Here is a 22,599-nt window from a genome sequence, read left to right on the forward strand (position 1 = left end):
ACTTTTCTAAGACTGTGCCTGAGTATCTGAGGTCCACCTTATACCTCTTACCTAATTTTGCACTATTTAAAAAATTCATTTTCCTTCAAACACATTCAGGTGGATAGAATTATTTTAAAACAAAACTTTGCTTAGACAGCAGCATTGGTATACTGTGGTATATTCCGGCTGAGAAATGTTAGGATAAATAACACAAGCCCATATGTGGTTATTTGCAGACTAGATTCTCCAGGACATGAACCTCTACCATATTCATTCTGCCTTTTCTGCCTTGTGGAAAGTAAATGCTGAAAAAATACAAAATTTGCCTTTTTGGTTAAATATAGCAATGATGGGAATGGCTTTTATACCATGAAATATAATTTTCTTCTCTTTGTTTGATTTTCTTTTTCTTTCAACAGAGATTATACAAGGAAAACTATGAGAAGACAAAAGCAAAGAGCATGAACTACTGTGAGACCCCTAAATATCAACTCGACACCCTGCTGAAGAACTTCAGCGAGGTTCGAAAGGCCAAGGGTGCCCTGCGGTTTGAGGGCTTTTCTGCTGTTTGACAAATAACATCCAGTTGACATATCCATATGCTTTCTTTTTCAGGCTAAATACAAAGATTCATATGTACAGAATGTTTTGGGACATTATGTAGGCAGCTTTGAGGACCCGTATCAAATACACTGCATGAAAGTTTCGGCTCAAAACAGTGATGTAAGTTGAAGGCCATTCTTCCTCTCAGTGACGTTATTTGGGGGCAATAACAATGCTGATCTCTTTTTGTTCTTTCTCATTATAGAAAAATTACAAAGCAGAGTATGAAGAAGATAAAGGGAAATGCTATTTCCCTCAGACAATAACACAAGAATATGAAGCAATCAAGAAGCTGGACCAGTGTAAAGATGTGAGTCAGGGGCCCTGAGTTCCTGAAATGGGGTTTGGGATTCTTGTGCCATCTAGTGGTAGTTTTAGCAGGCGTTTAAATGCTGACATCGAGTGGTTACCTGATGTTAAATTTTAAATTTTGGGTGGAATTGGGGAGCACAAAAATTACTGTGAAGAAACCTATTAGTTACAAAATAGTTTGTGGTTTTATAAATCTTTATTTCCGGTAGTTTATATACACATGGCTTGGGGTCGGGGTAGGCAAGATAGGGAAATTTCTGAGAGATAGGTGGAGATAGGTGTTCATTTATTTAACGAATTTATATGAGAGCTAGCTTGTGTCAGACACTGTCTTTGATGCTGGGAAAGAAGAGGGAACAAGGTGGGCTCCCCTTGGGGAGCATGCATTTGAGACGGAGAGACAGACAATAAACACAGAAAGAAGGGGTGCGCCTGGGTGGCTCAGTCATTAAGGGTCTGCCTTTGGCTCAGGTCATGATCCCAGGGTCCTGGGATCGAGCCCTGAATCGGGCTCCCTGCTCTGCGGGAAGCCTGCTTCTCCCTCTCCACTTCCCCTGCTTGTGTTCCCTCTCTCGCTGTGTCTCTCTCTGTCAAATAAATAAATAAAAACCTTAAAAAATGATAAAAGAAGAGAGAGATCAGACAATAAGACAATACATGTAGAATGATGCTATAGAATTAAAATAGAATGATGTGGGAGAGAGAGAGAGAGACAGAGAGAGAGACTGGGTGGGCACCATAGACTGGGTGCTCAAGGAGGGTCCAGGGCAGGAAGGTGCAGCCATGCCAAGATCGAGGTGAGAGCAACTGGAAGAACAACCTAAGGAGAGAACAAACTTGGCACTTAAGGAATTGAAAGGATGAGGGAGCTGAAGGGTACCGGACAGGGGGACAGTATTTAAGAGGGGAAATGGTAGGAGATGAAGGGAGGGGGGAGATGCTGTAGGGTAGGGCTCATCAGCCAAGGTACAGTTTAGGTTGAATACAAGTCCAGGGGAGAGCCTTTGTCAGGCTTCAGCAGGAAGAAGATTAATCTGGGTGCTGAATTGCAGCAGGGAGACCAGCTTGGAGACAGCGTCGGATGATGGAAATTGAGAGAGAGAGAGAGGAAGGGAGAACATGTCAACCAAGTGTTCAGGAAAGAAACTCTATTTTTAACTGGAAACTTTTTATAGTTTAGTGTGTATATGAACAAGAATATAAAGATACATTATGAAATTTCATGAAAGAATATCTTTTCTAGCATACATACAAAGTTCATCCGGATAAGACCAAGTTCACGGCCATCACTGACACTCCTGTGCTGTTGCAAGCCCAGCTCAACACGAAACAGCTTAGCGATGTAAGTGGCTTGATTTGTGCAAGTGTGGATGACCTAGAGTGCTGTGTTTATTTGAAATAGAAGCATTTTCACGCTTAATCTTCAAGGGCTCATCTCTCTACCCGACAATGTCATTTTTCAGGATTTGTTTAATAAAACGCAAAGGAAGCTGCTAGATCGAACTGCAGCCTCAGGGAAAATGGTGTTAGACAATAATAAAGATAATTAATATTTCTTCAATAAGATACCAATTTTTAGTGGGGAATTTGCCCATTAGGGTCTGTCACGTACCCAGAATAATGCATACTAAAACTTCATGGCACCTTAAAGACAACAGAAGGATCTGTTTGCGTAGGTAACAAGGGAAGCATTTCCCATTTCGTTTGCCCACGAAGACTTTACAAAAAGACAAAGAGTACAGAAACAAGAAGGACATCAGGCAGTAAGAAGAAAACTAATACAGGGTGGTGATAGAGGATTCGAGCAGAATGATGTGAGAGAGCGAGTGGGTGGAGACTTCAAGGAAGTTCTAAAGCGGAATGGCCAGCCATGTGAAGATCAGGGGAAGAACAGCAGTGCTTCTCGAACATTCACGTTCATGCGGGTCACCTAGTGACCCTGTTAAAATACAGATTCTGATTCAGTAGGTCTGGAGGGATATGCTGACCCTCTGACAAGTTCCTCGGTGACGCCGATGTGCTGTTGGTGGACCACACTTTGAGTAGCAAGGTGCTAACGTAGCTAGGAGTAACGCAGCCCTCTCAGGAAGGAAAATACATTCTATCCTCCTCTAAAGTGTGCTTTAATATCACAGTGAGCTCATTTGCAATTGGTAAAGAAGGAAACGGCATCAGTATAATTCAGGAGTCCTGTCAGTTCAGTATGCAACTTTTCTAGCGTTACTAATAGTTTATGCCACAAGAAAGAACAGCTAAACCCTAACATCACTGACGCAGCTGAACCCGGCCAGCGGCAGAGGAACAGGGTGCTGTATGCAGTGTCTGGTCACCACACGCTCTTCTCGTTGGCCTGGATAGGCCCCGGGCTCTGTTTTGGAGGTGCTTATTACACAAGACTCAGTCTTGTGCATTTGCCTTTAGCTCCAGAGTTCAACAGCCTCATTCATTCTCTCTCTCTACTCCCTTCCTTCCACCTATGTCAACTTTTAAAAAATTTAAATAAAGTGCTGTATTTTACATTTTTATTAATAAGAATGTATCTTTTTAACTGTGCTAGCATTTTAATTATTTATTGTTCTCCTCTGATCATAGAATTTAATAAACTTTGTTCCTGTCCTGAAGGGACGGCCCAAGTGTTTAGATCCAACAATGAGTTTCCCCACACATACGCTGTGATAGATAGCATTTACAAAATGACAGCCCAAATTGGACTACACTGTGGTCCTGAAAGAGGGAGTGAGCGTCAAAGCCCTGTAATGGACTTTGACTGGATAGACTGCCTCCTTGAGGCATGTTTCCAAAAAGGGTAGAAATAACTTAGCCATTGATATACACTCGAGAAAGTTCTGACCCCAAACTCTTTGGATATCTTCTATTGTTTTCCAGCTGAATTACAAAGCAAAACATGAAAGTGAGAAGTTCAAGTGCAATGTACCAGCAGATGCTCCACAGTTTATCCAACACAGAGTCAATGCCTATAACTTGAGTGATGTAAGTATCAAAGCCACAGAAATCTATCATGATGTGCACATGTGAAGAGGAAACGTTATGGGTGTTTACAAAGACTAGATTAGGAGCTATGCAACTAAACAACTATGGCAACTGTTTTCAGAGTATAAGTGGAGGTTTTAAGGCCTAAATGCTGGGAAGGCTCTTACTTAGCCATCCTATTTCATTTTCCACTGTCTCTGTTACCATCAGAAACCCTCAGATAATCTCTAGAGTTTCGCAAGATTTCTCCTATCTCTAAATGTCACATTTCACCTCCTCCAAGTGGTTGTCTTTTTACACTGTCCTTTATACATCAGCATAGCAGAATCTTTAGAAAGCTCACGGGATATTAAAAGTAGTGTTTAGGATTATATTTTGGTAGGCGGGAAGCTGGATGACAGATTAATGAATAATTATACTATCATTTGGTAAACACAGTGTTTGTAGGTGAAGTAAGTCTACATATACAAATTTTCAGTCTTTATTTTTACTGGATGAAGCTATGTTAGATGTTGTTCTTACAATCTTCTGATGAAATTTTCTGTCCAGAATATCTATAAGCACGACTGGGAGAAGAGCAAAGCGAAGAAGTTTGACATTAAAGTGGACGCCATTCCCCTGCTGGCAGCCAAGGCCAACAGCAGGATCGCCAGCGATGTGAGTGTGGCCCGGGCACCTGGGCAGGGGGCCCGCAGTGACGGTTCTCGGTGGGTGCCATCTGACACGTGTGACGTCTTCACAGGTGATGTACAAGAAAGACTATGAGAAAAATAAAGGGAAAATGATTGGAGCCCTGAGCATTGATGATGATCCCAAGATGCTGCACTCTTTGAAGACGGCCAAAAACCAGAGTGATGTGAGTGTCTTTGTAAATCTGTCTTGTTTTCAAGATGGCATCACTGTTAACATGCCCAAGGATGTAGCAAGTAAAAGGATTCCATACCAATGGGCTTTGTCCTGTTCACAACTAACTGCTGGGGATAAACTTAAAAGTAGAATGATTTCCCAGATTCTTGTACCTTTCAGTGTTTGAGGAGAGAAATTACCGATTTATACTTGATGTCCATTTCACTTTGAAAAATGTTTTAATATTTAATAGAATGTTGATTTTAATTCTCAAGACTTTTTGGAAAACATCACTATATATTTTCATATCTTCTTCTGTTTGAAAAATAACCTTTAAAATGATGGTTTTAAAATTATCTTTATATTGGAAGAAAATCAAGAGTCACAGATAAAAATCTTATTGTTTACTATCATTGTTCTTTATTGACTTTAGCAATTAGTATCGGCATAGGTTCAAGGAAAACACTCCATTGATTATAGGCCCCTTTGAGAATCTGATAAAAGACTTGGATCATTCATCTAGAAAAATGAACTTTTCCTTCATGCCTTTTGTCTCAATTTCAGAGAATTTATAGATTCCCTAAGGCTTGTCTGTGGTCCAGCTCTCATCTTTGGGCTAAAATTCTTACTATAGGGGCGCCTGGGTGGCTCAGCCATTAAGCGTCTGCCTTCGGCTCTGGTCGTGATCCCAGGGCCCTGGGATCGAGCCCCGCATCGGGCTCCCTGCTCAGCGGGAGGCCGCTTCTCCCTCTCCCACTCCCCCTGCTTGTGTTCCCTCTCTCACTGTGTCTCTCTCTGTCAAATAAATAAAATCTTTAAAAAAAAAATCGTACTATAGAGGAGAAAACATCTATTGCAAATTGTAGCATATACTGTGTTTAAAAATGTTTAGAGAATTCCTTAAAAGTGTTAAGAATGTTCAACATAGCTTGCAAATATTTTTTTCATATTAAATAGAAGAATGTATCATTTACCTTCATTTCAACCATGTGTTCATATAATCTATATATATCTTTAATTCATTTTTGCATGTGCTATATACTCATATGGCAGTTTAAAACATCCTGTATTCAGTAATTTTTTCTAATGACTTCACACTGAATTATGTCAGGATACAGTGCTCACATACATCATATTATGTTGTCCACTAGTTCCTTATCCCTTCTCAGTTCAAAAGGTTATAGCTGTCTCTTGACAGCACATGTATCTTTATCTTTTGTTCTTTATTGCATCACAGTACCCATTAGAACACTAAGCACATAGTAGTGTTCGGTAAATACTTGTTAATTGATTGATACTGGCAACCAAAAGAGCTAGTCAATGATGAATCATTTTAGCCAAAAGATGATTCATACACATACTATCCAGGCTAAATGCTAAGCTGCAGATACGGAACATGCATAGCTTTTAAAGAGAATCTTTTAAAGCCATTTGGACCTTTGACAACATTTTATATATGTAGATATGTGTGAGCTGGCATGAACATGAACAAAAGAGTAAAACAGTTTAGACAAAAACACTTCCACACATCAATGTTGTTGCAACATTGTTTTGTCCGTTTATTTTTTTAAAGGTTTATTTATTTTAGAGAAGGAGAGAGCATGAGTGGGAGGGGCAGAGGGAGAGGGAGAGAGAATCTCAAGCAGACTCCACGCTGAGCGTGGAGCCCAACGTTGGGCTTGACCCCACAACCCCAAGATCATGACCTAAGCCAAAACCAAAAGTTGGACACTCAACCGACTGCACCACCTAGGCACCCCATCAGTTTCTTTCTTTTTTTTTAAAGATTTTATTTACTTATTTGAGAGAGAGAGCAAGAATGTGAGTAAGAGAGCACAAGGAGGGAAAGCTGCAGAGGGAGAGGGAGAAGCAGGCTCCCTGCTGAGCAGGGAGCTCAACGTGGGGTTCAATCCCAGGACTCTGGGATCATAACCTGAGCTGAAGGCAGACACTTAACCTACTGAGCCACCCAGGCGCCCCCAGTTTATTTCTAATAAAGACAAACTGTATTTTCTTCAGTGGTCTTGCACACTGTCAGAAAGTTTCCATATTTTATTTTCATAAACCAGAGTCTAGAATTTACAATTAAGTGATGTTTATTCGGTGAAAGTGACTGCCCACAAAATATTTAGAAGGAAGATCACACTCCCTAAGAAAGCTAAAAGATCAGATTATTTGCAAAAGGAATTTCTACAGAAGATTTATAAGGCACATGTATGCTTGCTACCTTTGGTCAGTCTTTAATGCTTCTGTGTTTATGGGGGGATATAATGGGTTTAAAATTTTCCTACAGGCACTGGGTCAGAATTTTTCTCTCTGTTATGGTAACTGGTGAGTGGACATGATGAAGCTGGGACCTTGACCTAATTATCACCCTGTCTAACATTCTAGAAAACCAGCCAATGAAAGTGCCTTCTGAGGCCCAGTCAAGACACTTGGTTTATGAGAACACTATAATAAGTGCCAAGGTTACTTTAATGGCTCAGTTTCACAGACTTTTCTCCTTTGAGGTCTTATTACTGCTGCAATCTGAAGCTTCTTTTAAATTGTTACCAAAATTAAACATGGTATGAGAAAACCTTTGGGATTCTCAGTGGAGCTTATCTCCTGTCAAAAGTAGAATAGTCAGGTTGAAAAAAGATCAGTAACCATTTAAAGATGACGTTAGAAAAGCCAAGTAGTCAGGTGGACAGCTTTATTCACAAAGTAGTCATTTTATAAAATCAGAAGTATGAAATGATTGTCATATAATTTTCATCAGTTAAAAAAATACTTTTTTTTCCAAAGATTTTATTTATCCATTTGTCAGAGAGAGAGCGTGCATGCACAAGCAGGGGGAGTGGCAGACAGAGACGGAGAGGGAGAAGCAGGCTCCCCGCTGAGCAGGGAGCCCGATGTGGGACTTGATCCCTGGACCCCGGGATCATGACCTGAGCTAAAGGCAGCCGCTTAACCAACTGAGCCACCCAGGCGTACCCCCCAAAATACTTCCTTATTGGAAAACAATTCAAAGATTAGATGACTTTCGTAAGAATAATGCTTATTAATAGACCTCAAAAAACCCTGTGTTAAAATAAAAGACATGGCTGAAGCAGGAGCTTTGGCCCACTCCTGATGTCTGACAGTTGCTCTTTGATCTAAAAAGAGATTTGATCAGATATGTCCACATTTGACTTTTTTGGAGGGAAAGGGTTCAATAATGTGTAACATATGAACAAATTTTAGGAAAAAATAACTACTCAGATGTTGGAATGTGCTTCTGTAACTCGAGTTTGTTGTTTATGAGAGATTTCTGTGCTTGTCTGGAAATCCATTGAGGATTTGTGGTAATAAATGGAAATTTCCTATTCACAGCGTGAATACCGTAAAGACTATGAAAAGTCAAAGACTATCTACACGGCACCTCTTGATATGCTCCAAGTCACTCAAGCTAAGAAATCTCAGGAAATTGCTAGTGATGTGGACTATAAGCACATCTTACACAATTACAGTTACCCACCTGATAGCATCAACGTGGATCTCGCCAAGAAGGCTTATGCCCTGCAGAGTGATGTGAGTAATTGGATTGTCTCTATTCCTTCTTTCTAAGGCGGACACTGAAATAATTTTCAGTGGAGTGATGTTTTTGACAGTTCTCAGAAGTGTTGGCCTTGTCTTCTGTGTGTAGCAAGTATGTGATGGGAAAATGACCCTTGTGGCTTGATGAGAGTGTAACCTTCAGAGATAGAGAGACCTAGGTCTAGCATGAACTTATCACTATATCCCTTTGGGAAAGCTATTAACCTTGCTGAGGCTAGAGTCTTCCTTGTAAAATTGGAAATTAAGTAAAAGAATTGTTTGGAGAATTTAAATGCATGCAAAATACTTAGTGTCAGGCCCTAGTGAATTCTCAGTAAACATTCAGAGTTATTATCTTCATTATTATCACAATGATCGCATTCACTGTTATCAATTTTTTACCTAGATAGCTATCTTGTCTGAAAATAAAATGTCTTCTTTATTTACAGCATCAATTTTCATAATCACTGAGGTTTTTTTTCTGCAGATGAAAACTTGTCTAGGCAAATTAACTTGAACTGCACAATTTAACATTTCATCCTAACAATTCTATTTTTTTAATGTAGTGAACACATAGCATACACATAATATAAAACTTGCCATCTTTATCCTTTTTAAGTGTACAGTTCAGTAGCAGTTAATTATAATCACGTTGTTGTGCACTCAGTTTCCAAAGCCTTTTCATCTTTTTTTTAAAGATTTTATTTATTTATTTGAGAGAGAGAGAGGATGAGAGAGAACACGAGAAGGGGGAGAGTCAGAGGGAGAAGCAGACTCCCTGCTGAGCAGGGAGCCCGATGTGGGGCTTGATGTGGGGCTCGATCCTGGGAGTCCAGGATCATGACCTGAGCCGAAGGCAGTTGCTTAACCAACTGAGCCATCCAGGCGCCCCAAAAGCCTTTTCATCTTATAACACTGAAGCTCTATAGCAGTTAAACAAGTCCCTGTTTTTCCCCTCCGCCCCCGCTCCTGGCATCCACCCTTCTACTTTCTGTTACTATGAACTGCGCTACTCTATAGACCGCATATATGTAGAGTCATTCAGTCTTTGTTTTTGTTTTTTTTTTCCTGGCTTGTTTTCACTTAACAAAATGTCCTCAAAGTTCATTCATATTGTAGCATGTGTCAGAATTTCCTTCCTTCTTGAGGCTGAATAATCAGTGTCCACTGACAGATGAAGGATAAGCAAAATGTGGTATGCACATACAGTGGACTATTTTGCTTATCCTTCATCTGTCAGTGGACACTGGGTTGCTTCCATCTTTTGGCTGTTGTGAATAATGCTTCTATGAATGTAGGTGACCAATATTCCTTTGAGATCCTGCCCTCAATCCTTTTGAGTATACACTCAGAAGTGGAATTGCTAGATCACATGGTAATTCTATTTTTAATTTTTTGAGGAACCAGCCTCCTCTTTTCTATAGCAACTCTACAATTTTAAATTCCCATGACTGACAATCCTATTTTATGCATTATTATTTATTCATTTAATTTTGCTATGTTTCTTTCTCCCAAGTAGATTGTAAGCCTCTCAAAGGCAGGAACCCAATAGTTTCTTGATTTTTCATTCCAATTAAAAGGCCCACACTAAAGAACAGTGATTTGAATTTTGTATCTGGAATATAAGTTTTAGGTACCACCTATAGCCAGACAATAAGAGTAGCCTGTTATTTTATTTTATTTTAGAGAGTGAGAATGGGGATGGGGCAGTGGGCCAGAGGAAGAGGGAGAGAGAGAATCCCATGCAGGCTGCACACCCAGCACAAAGCCTGATACGGGGCTCGATCACACAACCATGAGATCATGACCTGAGCCTAACCCAAGAGTCTTAACCAACTGTGTCACCCAGGCACACCGAGAGTAGCCTCTTATTTTAATGGCATCAAGTATGCCCCTCAAATAGGAAAAATTCCAAATGATAATGGCCTTCCATAAGCAAATTAATGAGTGCAACCATTTTAAAGTGCGTTGTTAGCCAATGTAGAAACACTCCTAAGCTAACCGTTACACATGAAGGCCAATGTGTGCAAACACATAGTGCAAGTAACTACTATCAAATCTTATCAGAAAATGAGCAAAATTATCTATCTTTAATGTGGCCATCAGTCCTCATTTGACCAAAGAAACAAACATCTCACTTTGATTATTTAAATATAACAATTTTATTTATTCTTTGAAGTACAGCTTTATTTTTTATTTTTTAAAGAGTATATCTATTTATTTGACGGAGAGACAGCAAGAGAGGGAACACAAGCAGGGGGAGTGGGAGAGGGAGAAGCAGGCTTCCCGCGGAGCAGGGAGCCCGATGCGGGGCTCGATCCCACGACTGGGATCATTACTGAGCCGAAGGCAGACGTTTAACGACTGAGCCACCCAGGCGCCCTGGAAGTATAGCTTTAAATGTAGCATTTATCTAGATTGGAATTAGAGTTCCACATACTTCCCTTCAGTTGGAAATAAGGATGAGATGGAATATATACCAGCTAGAAGAACAGTAATAACCTAAGGGCTGTTAAAATCTCTCACCAAGGAAATACTTAAAATAACCTTAATATGGGGCACCCCTGGGTGGCTCAGTTACATGTCTGACTCTTGGTTTTGGCTCAGGTCATGATCTCAGGTTCTGAGAGAGAGCCCCACATTGGGCTCTACGCTCAGCCTGGAGTCTGCTTGGGTTTCTTTTTCTCCCCCCATCTCTCTCTGCCCCCCTCCCCCCTACCCACCCCCAGCTTGCACTCTGTCTCTCTCAAATAAATAAGGAAAATCTAAAAAAAATAATAACCTTAATGTATGAAGGAAGCTGGTCAGAAATCTTAACATCATTTTGGGTAAAATGTTAATGATTTTGTGAATAAGGATGATGCTGAGCAAAGAATTGTAAGCTTTTTCTTGGTGTTTTAGGTCGAATACAAAGCTGACTACAACAGCTGGATGAAAGGTTGTGGCTGGGTGCCATTTGGGTCCTTAGAGATGGAAAAGGCAAAGAGAGCTTCAGACATCCTGAATGAGGTAAAACCATCCCTTGTGCCGCAGAGAGGGTTGGGAATGTGATGTCTTAAAGCCCCAAAACCAAAGAAGCATTTTCTTTTCCCGCTTCATTCTCTAGTAGTTGTTGCTGAGAAAAAAGCACTTACCCCATGCAAGAATTGTCTATGTAGATAAGCTATACATCACCAAAATCATTTATGTTAACCATTCATGATGAAAAATATTTTAAACAACTTTATCAAGGTATAATTTGCATACCATAAAATTCCCCTATTTTAAATGTACACATTGACAAGTTTTAATAAGTTCATATAGTTGTACGGTCATCACCACAATTGAATTTAAAAATGCTATTACACCAAAGTTTTCTTGAAAAATTCCTGCTCCCATCTTCAGTGCCAGGCAACCGGAGATCTTTCCGTCTCCATAGTTGTAATTTTCTAGAAATTTCTTTTGTATCAGACTTCCTTCACTTAGCACCATGTTTTTGAGGCTCATCTGTATAACTGCATGTGTCTGCAAATCATTCCTTATTATTGCTGAGTAGTATTCCTTTGTAGCTGTATTGCATTTTGGTTGTCCGGTTGGTGGACATGTGGACTCTTTCCACTTTCTGGCAATTATGAATAATGCATATAATGAATATTATAGAAAATTTCCTTAAAGTATTATACCCTATGTCCTATTTCTTGATGACTTTGAAGTAGTCTGTAGGTTATTATTCAGTCTGAGGAAAAGGTGTGATGACCTTGCATTCTTCAAGTAGCCCGGTTATATGTCCCTACTCCTCCAACAATGGAACATTCCCACTACTCTCAAGTGAATTCATCATCAGGGAGGTTAACCTATGTAAAGAAGGGACAGAGGTGCTGAGTGAGTGTTGTCTTCACACTCAAGTTTCTGTTGTTCTGTGCTTTTGCTTGCTTTTGGTGAACAACATTTTATCTCAGAGATTTTTCATGAAAGTTCTTCTGGGTTGGTGGCTTTCAAAAGTCTGAAGCTGAGTGATGTTACTTTGTACACAGAAGTGGGATGTATAATATGCACAAAGAAAGAAGACCGGGAGACTAGACAGAGAAGGATCTAGAAATGTAGCTAGAAGTTACCAGCTTCCTATTGGAACACCTTCTAGTATCCTCTCTCCTGTAGCTCCTCAGTGCTTTAGTGATAACCTGTGTACTAACCACAGGGAGGCTGCAGAGCAAAAGTCCTCCCTTTCCTATAGGACCCCCTAGCTGTGGCCCTAATTCCTCAGTCCCTCCTCCCTCAACCAGAGAGCTTCTTTATTTCAGTTTGAGTGACAGCAACCGGAGAGCCTGTTAGTGTCACGCAAAAGACACTCCAAATTTCCTCACATGCTTTTCTGTTAATCCTTTAGAAAACTTGCGGTGTTTCTGGGTTCTGTTCAGTGGAAAGCACCCTCTTTTATTTCAGAAGCAAGAAATCGTCTGGTTCCTGCAAGTTGTATTGGTCTGTACTGCCCCAGACCATCCAAAGTTAAGCCAATTTTTAAAACACCGGCTCTTGTATTGTATTCCTCTTTTTCCCCAAGCCAACCAAGAATCAAGTATTTTTATATTTTAAAATCCAGAAAAATCCTTGTCCCTCCAAAATAAATTTTAAAGATTTTTATATATTAACCTTCAGTGAAAGTAATATTCTTGTTTCTCTTGTCATAATTCACCAAACAGAAAAAATACCGCCAACATCCCGACACTCTCAAGTTTACCTCGATCGAAGATGCTCCGATTATAGTACAGTCTAAAATCAACCAGGCCCAGAGAAGTGATGTAAGTGTTCCTTCAATCTGTACTTTAATAAATGTTAACTCATACAAATACATTTGTATTCTAAACATGCTGACTACCTGGAGTTATTATGCAATCTGAAGAGACTCCGTTACATGAGCAACTGTGTACCTCTCCCAGCTTTTCATTAGTAAAGCACACCTCCTTCATTAGAGTATTAGCTATGCTGTGCGGACTGTCCTTTCAGCCGTTTAACATTGCTTCCCAAGGAGAAGCTCAGGGCCTTCTCCTGATGACAGGAAACACTACAAGCCTATTTCAGGGAAAGACCAGGAAAATGAATATAGGCCACACACCTTATGGAGGAGTTACATTGTAAGTCAGAGCTAAGACACAAATCATGTAGAGTATAAACCACCCCTAAGTCCCATCAGTCACCCACAAAGTGTAATATAGGTGGTTTGCGTATCCCTTTTCTGTGCTCAGGAAAGTGTCTGCAGGTTAACATTTTCATCAGGTCATCTCCCTTGGCTGACTTCTGTGAGGTACCCTTACCAAAGTTCAGAGGTTCCTAGAGCATACTGAGGGACCTTGGCCAAGGTTGAACTGGCGCTGGGATAGGACCCTATGCGTTGCATATGAGACCTTGAAGGCCTACAGATCCTTGCAGGTGAATGTGGGGATGACCCAGAGAACGTCTTTCATGAAAAGCACGGCTGTGCCATGTGATCTGTTCTGAGATTATCTCCCTGTGTCCTTAAACCCTTTTCCCTACTTTATTTGTTGGTTCATGCATTTCTTTTCTTCTTTTAGGTTGCCTACAAAGCCAAAGGAGAAGAAATTCTTCACAAATACAACCTGCCAGCGGACTTGCCCCAGTTCATCCAGGCTAAAGTTAATGCCTACAATATCAGTGAGGTGTGCCCATGAGCTTAGCTGCTGATTGCATGGGAAGACTTTACTAAACGGGCCTTGGTTATATTCAAATGACTTTTGTCTTTCAGAATATGTACAAAATAGACTTGAAAGATTTGAGCAAGAAGGGGTATGACCTGAGAACGGACGCGATTCCCATCAGAGCTGCCAAAGCTGCCAGGCAGGCGGCAAGTGACGTAAGTCCAGCTAATAGTCACTGGTGTGTAACTAGAATGTGTGTGTGGGGGGGGTGGACCTGTTGTCCAGAGGTCACCACATCTTCTGTCCCCAGCTGGAAGTGAGTCCTGCTGAAATCTATTTAGAAAGGAAAATTCCCTAACCAGGTCTGAATTTTCCTGGGGTTAAGGATTTGTAGAACCTTTACTGACCCCGTTCTAATGAAGCACCTGAAGTTTAAGGTCTCCCCCGTATTTCTGCACAAATTCACATTATTCCCCTCATAGAAATAAACAAGTCACTCACTATTTTAAGTCCTAATAGCCTCCTGGTGGTAAGATTTAGTCTTGAAACTTGCTTAATTTATATAATTCATATAATGAATTCCCTTTTTCCCTTATTTCTTTTTACTTCATTGCTTCCAGAGATGGATGATTTGGCCCTAAGATTCATAGCAGTCCTTAGGTTCCATGAAAGTTAGAAATTTTGTCTTTGTTTCTTTTCCTTATCTTACTTTAACCCAGCTTTGAACTAGTTACTTTCCTCTTTGAGATTCAAATCAAGTTGACTCAAGCCCCCACCTGTTGACCTCTAGGAAGTGGGATACCCTCCCCCTCTGCTTGTTGCAGATATTCTGAGGTTTATTGTCTTTCTGTCACTTCCAGCTACTGGTTTGCCCACAGTGGTTTTGCTCTGGCTCACCTGGACTCTCCTGCCCTGGACTCACTTCTGTTTCTGGTCTGCATGATCCAGAGATGCAACACAGCCCTGTCTTTTGTTTTCCCCCAAGTCCCAAGCACAACTTCATTGATTGTTTGAACTGAAGTTGACATTGCACTGATGTAAATAAATTACAACTGAGTTACAGATATCTATATTGTAAAAGCCCTACCATCCAAAATTCCTTACCCATTCCCTTTCTCTGTGGGTACTCTCCTCCAGCTACTCCCCACCCTGACACACACACAAGCCTTCTTTCACATTTCTGCTTCTCAGTTTCCCATGCTTCTTCCCAGATCTCCCCAAGCATGTTCAGTTCTTCTCACTTTATTATTCAGAACCAATTCATGTGTACATACAACTGGCTCTGGGTCTCCCTTAGAGTATCCAAAGACTCATTAAAATTCTAACCACTCACATAGGCAGCTATTTGGGGTCTCCTGTAGCAGCACAATATAACTAGTAAAGGTTGCAAAATGTTTATCTTTTCATTTGTCTCTACCAGGATCTAAGTGGAAAGGAACTTAACTTTACCTTGTCACAGACATGAATTATGGCAATGCTCCCACCCCATCTGCTCTCAGGTGGCCGAAGCAATGACAGACAGTCAAATGGGCTCTAAGTAACATTTTAATTTTCCCAGGCTACCTTTCAAACTGTATACGAATGAATATCTAACTGTTTGGTTATTGAACTAACTTCTGGGAAGCTCAATTGCTTTAAGTCATGCCCTCATTGTTCAGTAAAAATCTTCATAACTACATTTTAAAATTTGCCCCCTTTTGTTTCCAATAGGTTCAGTACAAAAAAGATTATGAAAAAGCCAAAGGGAAAATGGTCGGCTTCCAGAGTCTCCAAGATGATCCTAAACTGGTTCACTATATGAATGTGGCCAAGCTACAATCAGACCGGGAGTATAAAAAAGACTATGAGAAGACAAAAACCAAATACAACACACCCCATGATATGTTCAATGTTGTGGCAGCCAAGAAAGCTCAGGATGTTGTCAGCAATGTCAACTATAAGCATCCGCTCCATCATTACACCTACCTGCCTGATGCCATGGACCTGGAGTTGTCTAAAAACATGATGCACATACAGAGCGATGTAAGTGACACTTACTCCCCAAGACAACCCCACTCCTCAGGTCAGAACCTGTGTGAGAACCCACTGCCGGGGCATTACTCCTGTTGTTTCCCTTTGCTGTAGAACGCCTATAAGGAAGACTACAACACCTGGATGAAAGGCATAGGCTGGATACCTATTGGCAGTCTGGAGGAAGAAAAAGTTAAGAAAGCGGGTGATGCACTGAATGAAAAGAAGTACAGGCAACATCCAGACACCCTCAAATTTACCAGCATCGTGGACTCCCCAGTGATGGTCCAGGCAAAACAGAACACAAAGCAAGTCAGTGATGTAAGTACCACAAGAGAGGGGGCAAAGAATGGAGGGAGGCTTTAAAGAAATAAATAGCAGCTCAAAATTCTTATTCTTCTGAGCCATTAATTTTCCTTTTACTTAATTTGAAATAATAATTATTTTTAGTTTGGGGGCGCCTGGGTGGCTCAGTTGGTTAAGTGTCTGACTCTTGATCTCAGCTCAGGTCTTAATCTCGAGTTGTGAGTTCAAGCCCTGCTTTGGGCTCCATGCTGGGCGTGGAGCTTACTTCAAAACAAAACAATAAACAGACCACAACAATTATTTTCAGTTTGGGCACTAACATTTTCTTTTTCTTTTATCTTGTTATTATTTTCCTTTTTAAAACAGCTTCCTTTTTAGCTGCCTTTGAAATACTCTGTTATTGGATAAACTTGTCATGATGAAAAAGTTCTATTCTAATACTACACATGTGTGTGTGCACACAAACAAAATTTAGACTTAAATTCCCAAGTAGCAAACTCATCACACTCAATTCTATATTAAGTTGCTTATATTTACTTTTCGTATATAAAATACTAACACAGGGAAATAATTCACACGAGGATATGGTTTTGCTTCTCAAAATTCATCATACACAAATAGAGGCTTTTAAAAACTTATGTCTTGGAGATTAGTATGTTTTTTGCCTGTCTGTCCATGAACAATGTATGTGACCTGGCTAAAGTCAGATCTAAAGGAAAGTTTAGTGTATAGAAGACTTAAAGGGACATCAAAAGCATTCATTTATTAGTTCATTGAATGAATGTTTTTGAACTCCTTCCCTGTGCCGGGCATTGTATAATATGCTGATGGTATAAGGATGACGTAAACGAGGATTAGTGAGATATAGGATATAACAGAGAGATAAGAGTATAAGACAAAGGGCATAGGTAGAACCAGAGCATTGCCATACCAAGAGGTGAATGCTACAGGAGAGGCATGTGCCGAGTAAGTACAAGGCAAGAGGGTAACTGCCCACCAAGGCTTCCTTGGCAAATAAGGAAGGGTGCATTCTTGGCATGAGAAAAAACATGATTGACAAGAGGTAATGAATGGAAGGACAGTGAAGGGTTTGGGATTGTTACCTGATCATTGAGGGTCTTGTGTGCTAACTTATACTCTGGACATTGTGGGGTAGGTAATGGGAGGTATTGAAGATTTTAATCCATAGAGTTGCATTATCAGATATGTGTTCTAAAAGATAGCTCTGACAAAGGGTGCTGAGACTGAGGAGAGAGATTGGAGGTAAGAAGATAGATTAAAAGCTGTTACAGAAATCCAGCAGAAGCCTCATTTGGACTTCAGCTGAATCAGTAGCAGTGGCAAAGGGGATGTGTAGAAGGTAGAATGGATGAGATTCTGTGAATGCTTAGCTCTGGTTTCTAAAGGCAGTGAGGAAGTAAAAATTGTTCTTGGATGCCTAGAAGAAATTTTTTGGTATTTGAGGATTCAAATAGATATCAGCCACTTTAGACTTTGTTTGTGATAGATACACAGCAGTTTACGTGTGATATCCCACAGAGACATGCCTGAGGGCTTACATGACAAATGACAGTCAAGAGATTGGAAATCTACTTGTGATTCCAGTTGTATGGTAGATTTTGGAAATTAAGCAATTTCTTTCTTTTCTGTTACCAAGAGGAGGATACAAGTTCAACATTAGGAACCTAGATGTCTGACATCCGTAAAAGGATAAAGTAGGGTAAATATGGAATGGTAAACCTTTTAAGTACACTGAGTTTATGTATAAGGGCCTTCATATTATGAGGAAATTATTATATGGTTTTACTGCTACAATTATAATTGGAAAGTTTTTAGCAGAAGTGAAAGACTCATTCTAAAGGCTATTTTCTAAGAATCAAAAACCAAAGAACAAGACTTTCAGAACTGTTCACTAGCAAAGACTGGACTTTGCTAGCTTTGGTGAATTCTGTTTATTCAAGTTAGGGTTTCACATTTGAACTTACTTTCCATTCATCTCTAGCAGTCAAAGATCTCTGATCTCTGTTTTCTATTTTTCTATTTTCGTAGACAGAGTTTTTAGGTCTTTCTAAAGATAACAAAATGCTTGAGGTTTTTAAAAATAGGAAAGTATCTCTGATGTCTTTTTTAAGGATTTGATTTATTTATTTGCCAGAGAGAGAACAAGAAGGCGAGAGCACGTGTGAGCACAAGTAGGGGGAGTGGCAGAGGGAGAGGGAGAGCAGGGAGCCTGACTCGGGGCGGGGCTCAATCCCAGGACCCAGGGATCATGACCTGAGCCCCCCTTTGATGATTTTTAACAATAGAAATAGTGGGGGACTGTGCTAGGGAATATAACTCCTTTAAGCGTGCAATTAAAACATTTTCCTTTTTTGTGCTGTGATGCATTTTAATTTTGTGATTGTGTGTTGCAGATCTTATACAAAGCTAAAGGAGAAGATGTGAAACATAAATACACTATGAGTCCTGATCTTCCTCAGTTTCTCCAGGCCAAGTGCAATGCTTACAATATAAGTGACGTGAGTAGGGTTCTGAGGGTGTGTGGAATCCAGACATGATGGTACAATAAGAGAATTTTAGAGTAGGATGGGGCCTTGATAATTGTTTAGGTCAGTTTCCCACACACCCTGTATGAAGTCTATCCCATGATGACTGCTCTCTGCCTTGTAAGCCAGCCTTTTCAAGGGTGGGACAACTCAAAAGGATGTAACATTTTCCCTTATGTGGCGCCCAACATCTATTCCTCTAAAACTTTGATTTAGTTTTCCTTGTTTTGCAAGTGGAGGAAGATATTATCCTGAGCAAAATAAGAGTTAATGAAATCCTTTTATTAACAAACCTGAAATTTCTAAAGCCAACCACCAGGTGTTCCCTTGACCTTCCTTTCATAAGAGTGGACAACTTCATTTTCTCTAGTTGGTCCTCACACACCATGGTTTCCAGAACCTTTATTCCTCTCCTCTAGATCCACTCCAGTTTCTCAGTAGCCCACTGCACTGTGTGCCCAAACCAGGTTTGGGTGAATAATTGGTACAGTGTCCTATAATTTCATGCTACACAAAGTGTGACATTTTGCTTATGTGACTTGCTAAAGCAGAATGTGTTCTAGGAGATTCCTTTAGCTTAATATCTGGACAAGAATAAAACAATCCCTGCAATTGAGGAATTGCTTTAGCTGATTACTACGCAGCATGCTGACATATTTTTTCCTTGTACATCGCAGGTCTGTTATAAACAGGGCTGGCATGATTTAATAGCCAAAGGCAACAATGTGCTAGGTGACGCCATTCCCATCACTGCGGCCAAAGCATCCAGAAACATTGCCAGTGATGTGAGTAAAAATTTTAGGTGAAATGTGGGTGATTGCCTGCTTAAAAAGTAATCAAATGTGTGCTTGTCTAAATGATACCACGTTGAAAACAGTATGTGGAATTAATGACACTGAAATTCTCCACAAAATATTGTTTTGAAAACCTGTCACTTTTTTAACATTCTGTGATAATTTTCAGTTGACCCCACTTGGTAGAGCTGTCATAAATCTGACATCCGCTTTCTCCCCTGATTCATAGGCCAAATTACCTTCACTGACACATTTCCCTAACAGCCCACATTTATTTTCAGAACACCCTAACTGACACTAACACATTAAATTCAAATGACTGCCCGCATTATAATTGTATTAAGAAGATTGAAAAGATGTTAGATAAAATATAAAGATTTTATAAACCAAATGGGAAAAGGCCCATTTCTCTTGAATATAATTTTGGTTTATGTAAATCGATGACCATTTCATCTGTAATAGGAAAAGTATACCCTTACACTTCTTCCCATCATTGAAGATCAAAAATTTCAAAAAAGCACACATGCCCGGTAGCCTTCACTGTCAGAAGCTACTCTGGGGGCTACAATCATTGGAGAAAAGAGAAGAAAGAAACCACCTGTGTGTGCAGACCACATGGGAGCTAGGGGTGTAAGAATTCTTTCTACAGCGTTCCTTGTCGGGATGCCACTGAAAATGTGTTCCTCAAATATTTGCACACCACTGTGAAATAAATTTCTAGTTTAAGGACAAAGTGAAAGTCTAAAGTGTGACATTATCTTTTTTTTTTTTTTTTAGAGCTTGAGCAGAGCTTTTTCTAACATGCCTAGAAATGTCTCGATAATTCTTTTGCATCCTAAATTCTTGTTTATAAATCAGTGCATAAATGAGAGGAGCAGAGTGTCTTCAGACTTTAAGTGCATTTGAGTTCTCTAGAATTAAAAATTGAGGTTTTGACCTCTCACCTACAGTATAACTCAATCTACACCCCATTGCCAGTTCCAGCAGAGAGAGACCTTGGGCTGCAGTTTCTACTGCCAGGGGAGCTCCCAGCCATTCCTGCCCTTACTGCAGTTCCTGAATTCATCTGCAGCTACTTCAGCAGTGAGCTTGGAAAGTAGCTGCTAAGAAATGGGTGGGGAGGGCCCAGCTACCTGCCTATGCAGTGTCTAAATTGATGCCACCCAGAAAGAAGAGGGGTTTTGTTTTAACCTTATCCCGTCAGCCTGAGACAACACAGTAAAGTTTTCCATCCCCCACCCCAAGAAAAACTGAGTGTGAAATTACATGTAGAATCCTTTAGAGTTTCTTCTACATCTGTTGCATACATATCACCCGGCCAATGGGAACAGCAGATGGAAGATTTTCTCAATAATTTCTAATGTTCTATGATGTATGATAACACTCTGTGGTGATAATAACATTGGATTGGGAAAATTCACAACCCAGGAAACCAAGAGGTACTGGCCTTATATTTGGAATGTGTCTTGTTTGTATTAAGCATGAAAATTCAGATGGCTTTAAGTAAAGTTCTACATGCAAGTGCATTTGTAGGATTTATAGCAAAGAAATAAACTGGTCCTGAATTTATCATCATACCCATTTGTAATGGTGGAAGTGTTGGAAATAAATGTTTTCACTCTGAGCTTTCTGGGGCACATGGCAGTGGGTGGGTATGGTTTGCCTATCTTGTACAAACTTCCAGAAAGTCACAATGTTCTAAGTTGCCTTCGTGTGTGAATATACTTGCTACACCTAATATTATTAATGCCTAGGACTTTGCTAACCAAATTTTGCCTTGCAGTATAAATACAAGGAAGCTTATGAGAAGTCAAAGGGGAAGCATGTGGGTTTCAGAAGCCTCCAAGATGATCCCAAGCTGGTCCATTATATGAATGTAGCAAAGTTGCAGTCAGATCGCGAATACAAGAAGAACTATGAGAACACCAAAACCAGCTACCATACCCCAGGGGATATGGTTAGCATTACTGCTGCAAAGTCGGCACAGGATGTCGTCACCAACGTCAACTATAAACAGCCCATACATCATTACACGTACCTACCCGATGCCATGAGTCTCCAGCATACCAGGAATGTGAATCAAATTCAGAGTGATGTGAGTATGTATAATGTAACAGACCCAGAAATGTTGGTACTTAAGGGATAATCATTTCTTCCTGTTTAAGTAGACTTCACAATACAGGAGGATATTTGAAAAATGCACTTTAAAATAGTCATTATTGAAAGACTAACAAAGGCATGGTAGTCGAGCTGTATTTTTGCTGGCTTTCTGTGCTCCTGTTGTAATCATTGATACTGTCTCTATTAACTTATGGATCAAAGATAAAACCGTATTCCACCTTGATTCTCAACAAGAGGAAGTGGTTGCTCTTGTCAGGCCTGCTTCAGTGGTGATATGGATAATGCAAAATAGTATTCTCTATTCTTTCTGAATTCAAGAAGTTTTTTTCCTTTTTTAACTAAAAATCACACTCTCATGCATGTTAATCTATGTGATGAGTCATCTAGAATGAACCAGGAAGACTTTGTGATTGCAGGATGATTCATGGAGAGCTGCATGGGGAGGCTGTTTAATATTCAGGGCGTTTCCTTCTGCAGGAACCAGATTTCTGTAAGAATCATCCTCTGTAAGAGAATATACAGTGTTCATTTATTGTCGCTCAATGAGGATGTCTCTCCCCAGCTGAGATCAGGCATAGCCTAGGTGGACAGGATGGGTGAAATTCAAAGTTGTGGGATTTTCAGTGAAATAAAAAAGAAAGCCCAATTTATTGTCAAAAGAGACACAATTTTTTTTTAGCATTAGCCACAGAAATATGTGGCCTAGATTTCCTCTGTGTCATATAATGCACTCTAACAACAGAAATGCTTTTTCTTATTACCAAATTCTGGGTAGGAAGCTCAGTGGCATACATAGTGAAAAGCTGCTTCCCAGACATGAGCATGCTGGAAGCGTTGCCTATTCATTTCCTCTGGGTAGAATTGCAGATTTCAGAGACATCCTTTGAGTGTTCTGCA

The 22,599-nt window shown here is 40.1% G+C and overlaps 1 protein-coding gene across 1 annotated transcript in view; it reads left to right on the forward strand.

The window, feature by feature from the left end:
* NEB (nebulin) overlaps positions 1-22,599 on the forward strand; it is a 196,655-nt gene that overhangs the window by 12,784 nt on the left and 161,272 nt on the right. The window contains exons 17-33 of the mRNA XM_088021705.1: positions 402-503; positions 598-705; positions 791-895; positions 2,141-2,239; positions 3,784-3,888; positions 4,438-4,545; positions 4,631-4,744; positions 8,089-8,286; positions 11,194-11,301; positions 12,972-13,070; positions 13,842-13,946; positions 14,033-14,140; positions 15,636-15,947; positions 16,050-16,256; positions 18,656-18,760; positions 19,465-19,572; positions 21,365-21,676. Coding sequence (XP_087877831.1) covers positions 402-503; positions 598-705; positions 791-895; positions 2,141-2,239; positions 3,784-3,888; positions 4,438-4,545; positions 4,631-4,744; positions 8,089-8,286; positions 11,194-11,301; positions 12,972-13,070; positions 13,842-13,946; positions 14,033-14,140; positions 15,636-15,947; positions 16,050-16,256; positions 18,656-18,760; positions 19,465-19,572; positions 21,365-21,676 — 2,403 coding nt within the window. The remainder of the gene's footprint in view (positions 1-401; positions 504-597; positions 706-790; positions 896-2,140; positions 2,240-3,783; positions 3,889-4,437; positions 4,546-4,630; positions 4,745-8,088; positions 8,287-11,193; positions 11,302-12,971; positions 13,071-13,841; positions 13,947-14,032; positions 14,141-15,635; positions 15,948-16,049; positions 16,257-18,655; positions 18,761-19,464; positions 19,573-21,364; positions 21,677-22,599) is intronic.

This window comes from Eumetopias jubatus, unplaced genomic scaffold, assembly GCF_037043125.1.
Source record: "Eumetopias jubatus isolate StellerSeaLion01/CBP00866 unplaced genomic scaffold, mEumJub1_p1.0 scaffold_3, whole genome shotgun sequence".
Lineage (NCBI taxonomy): Eukaryota > Metazoa > Chordata > Mammalia > Carnivora > Otariidae > Eumetopias > Eumetopias jubatus.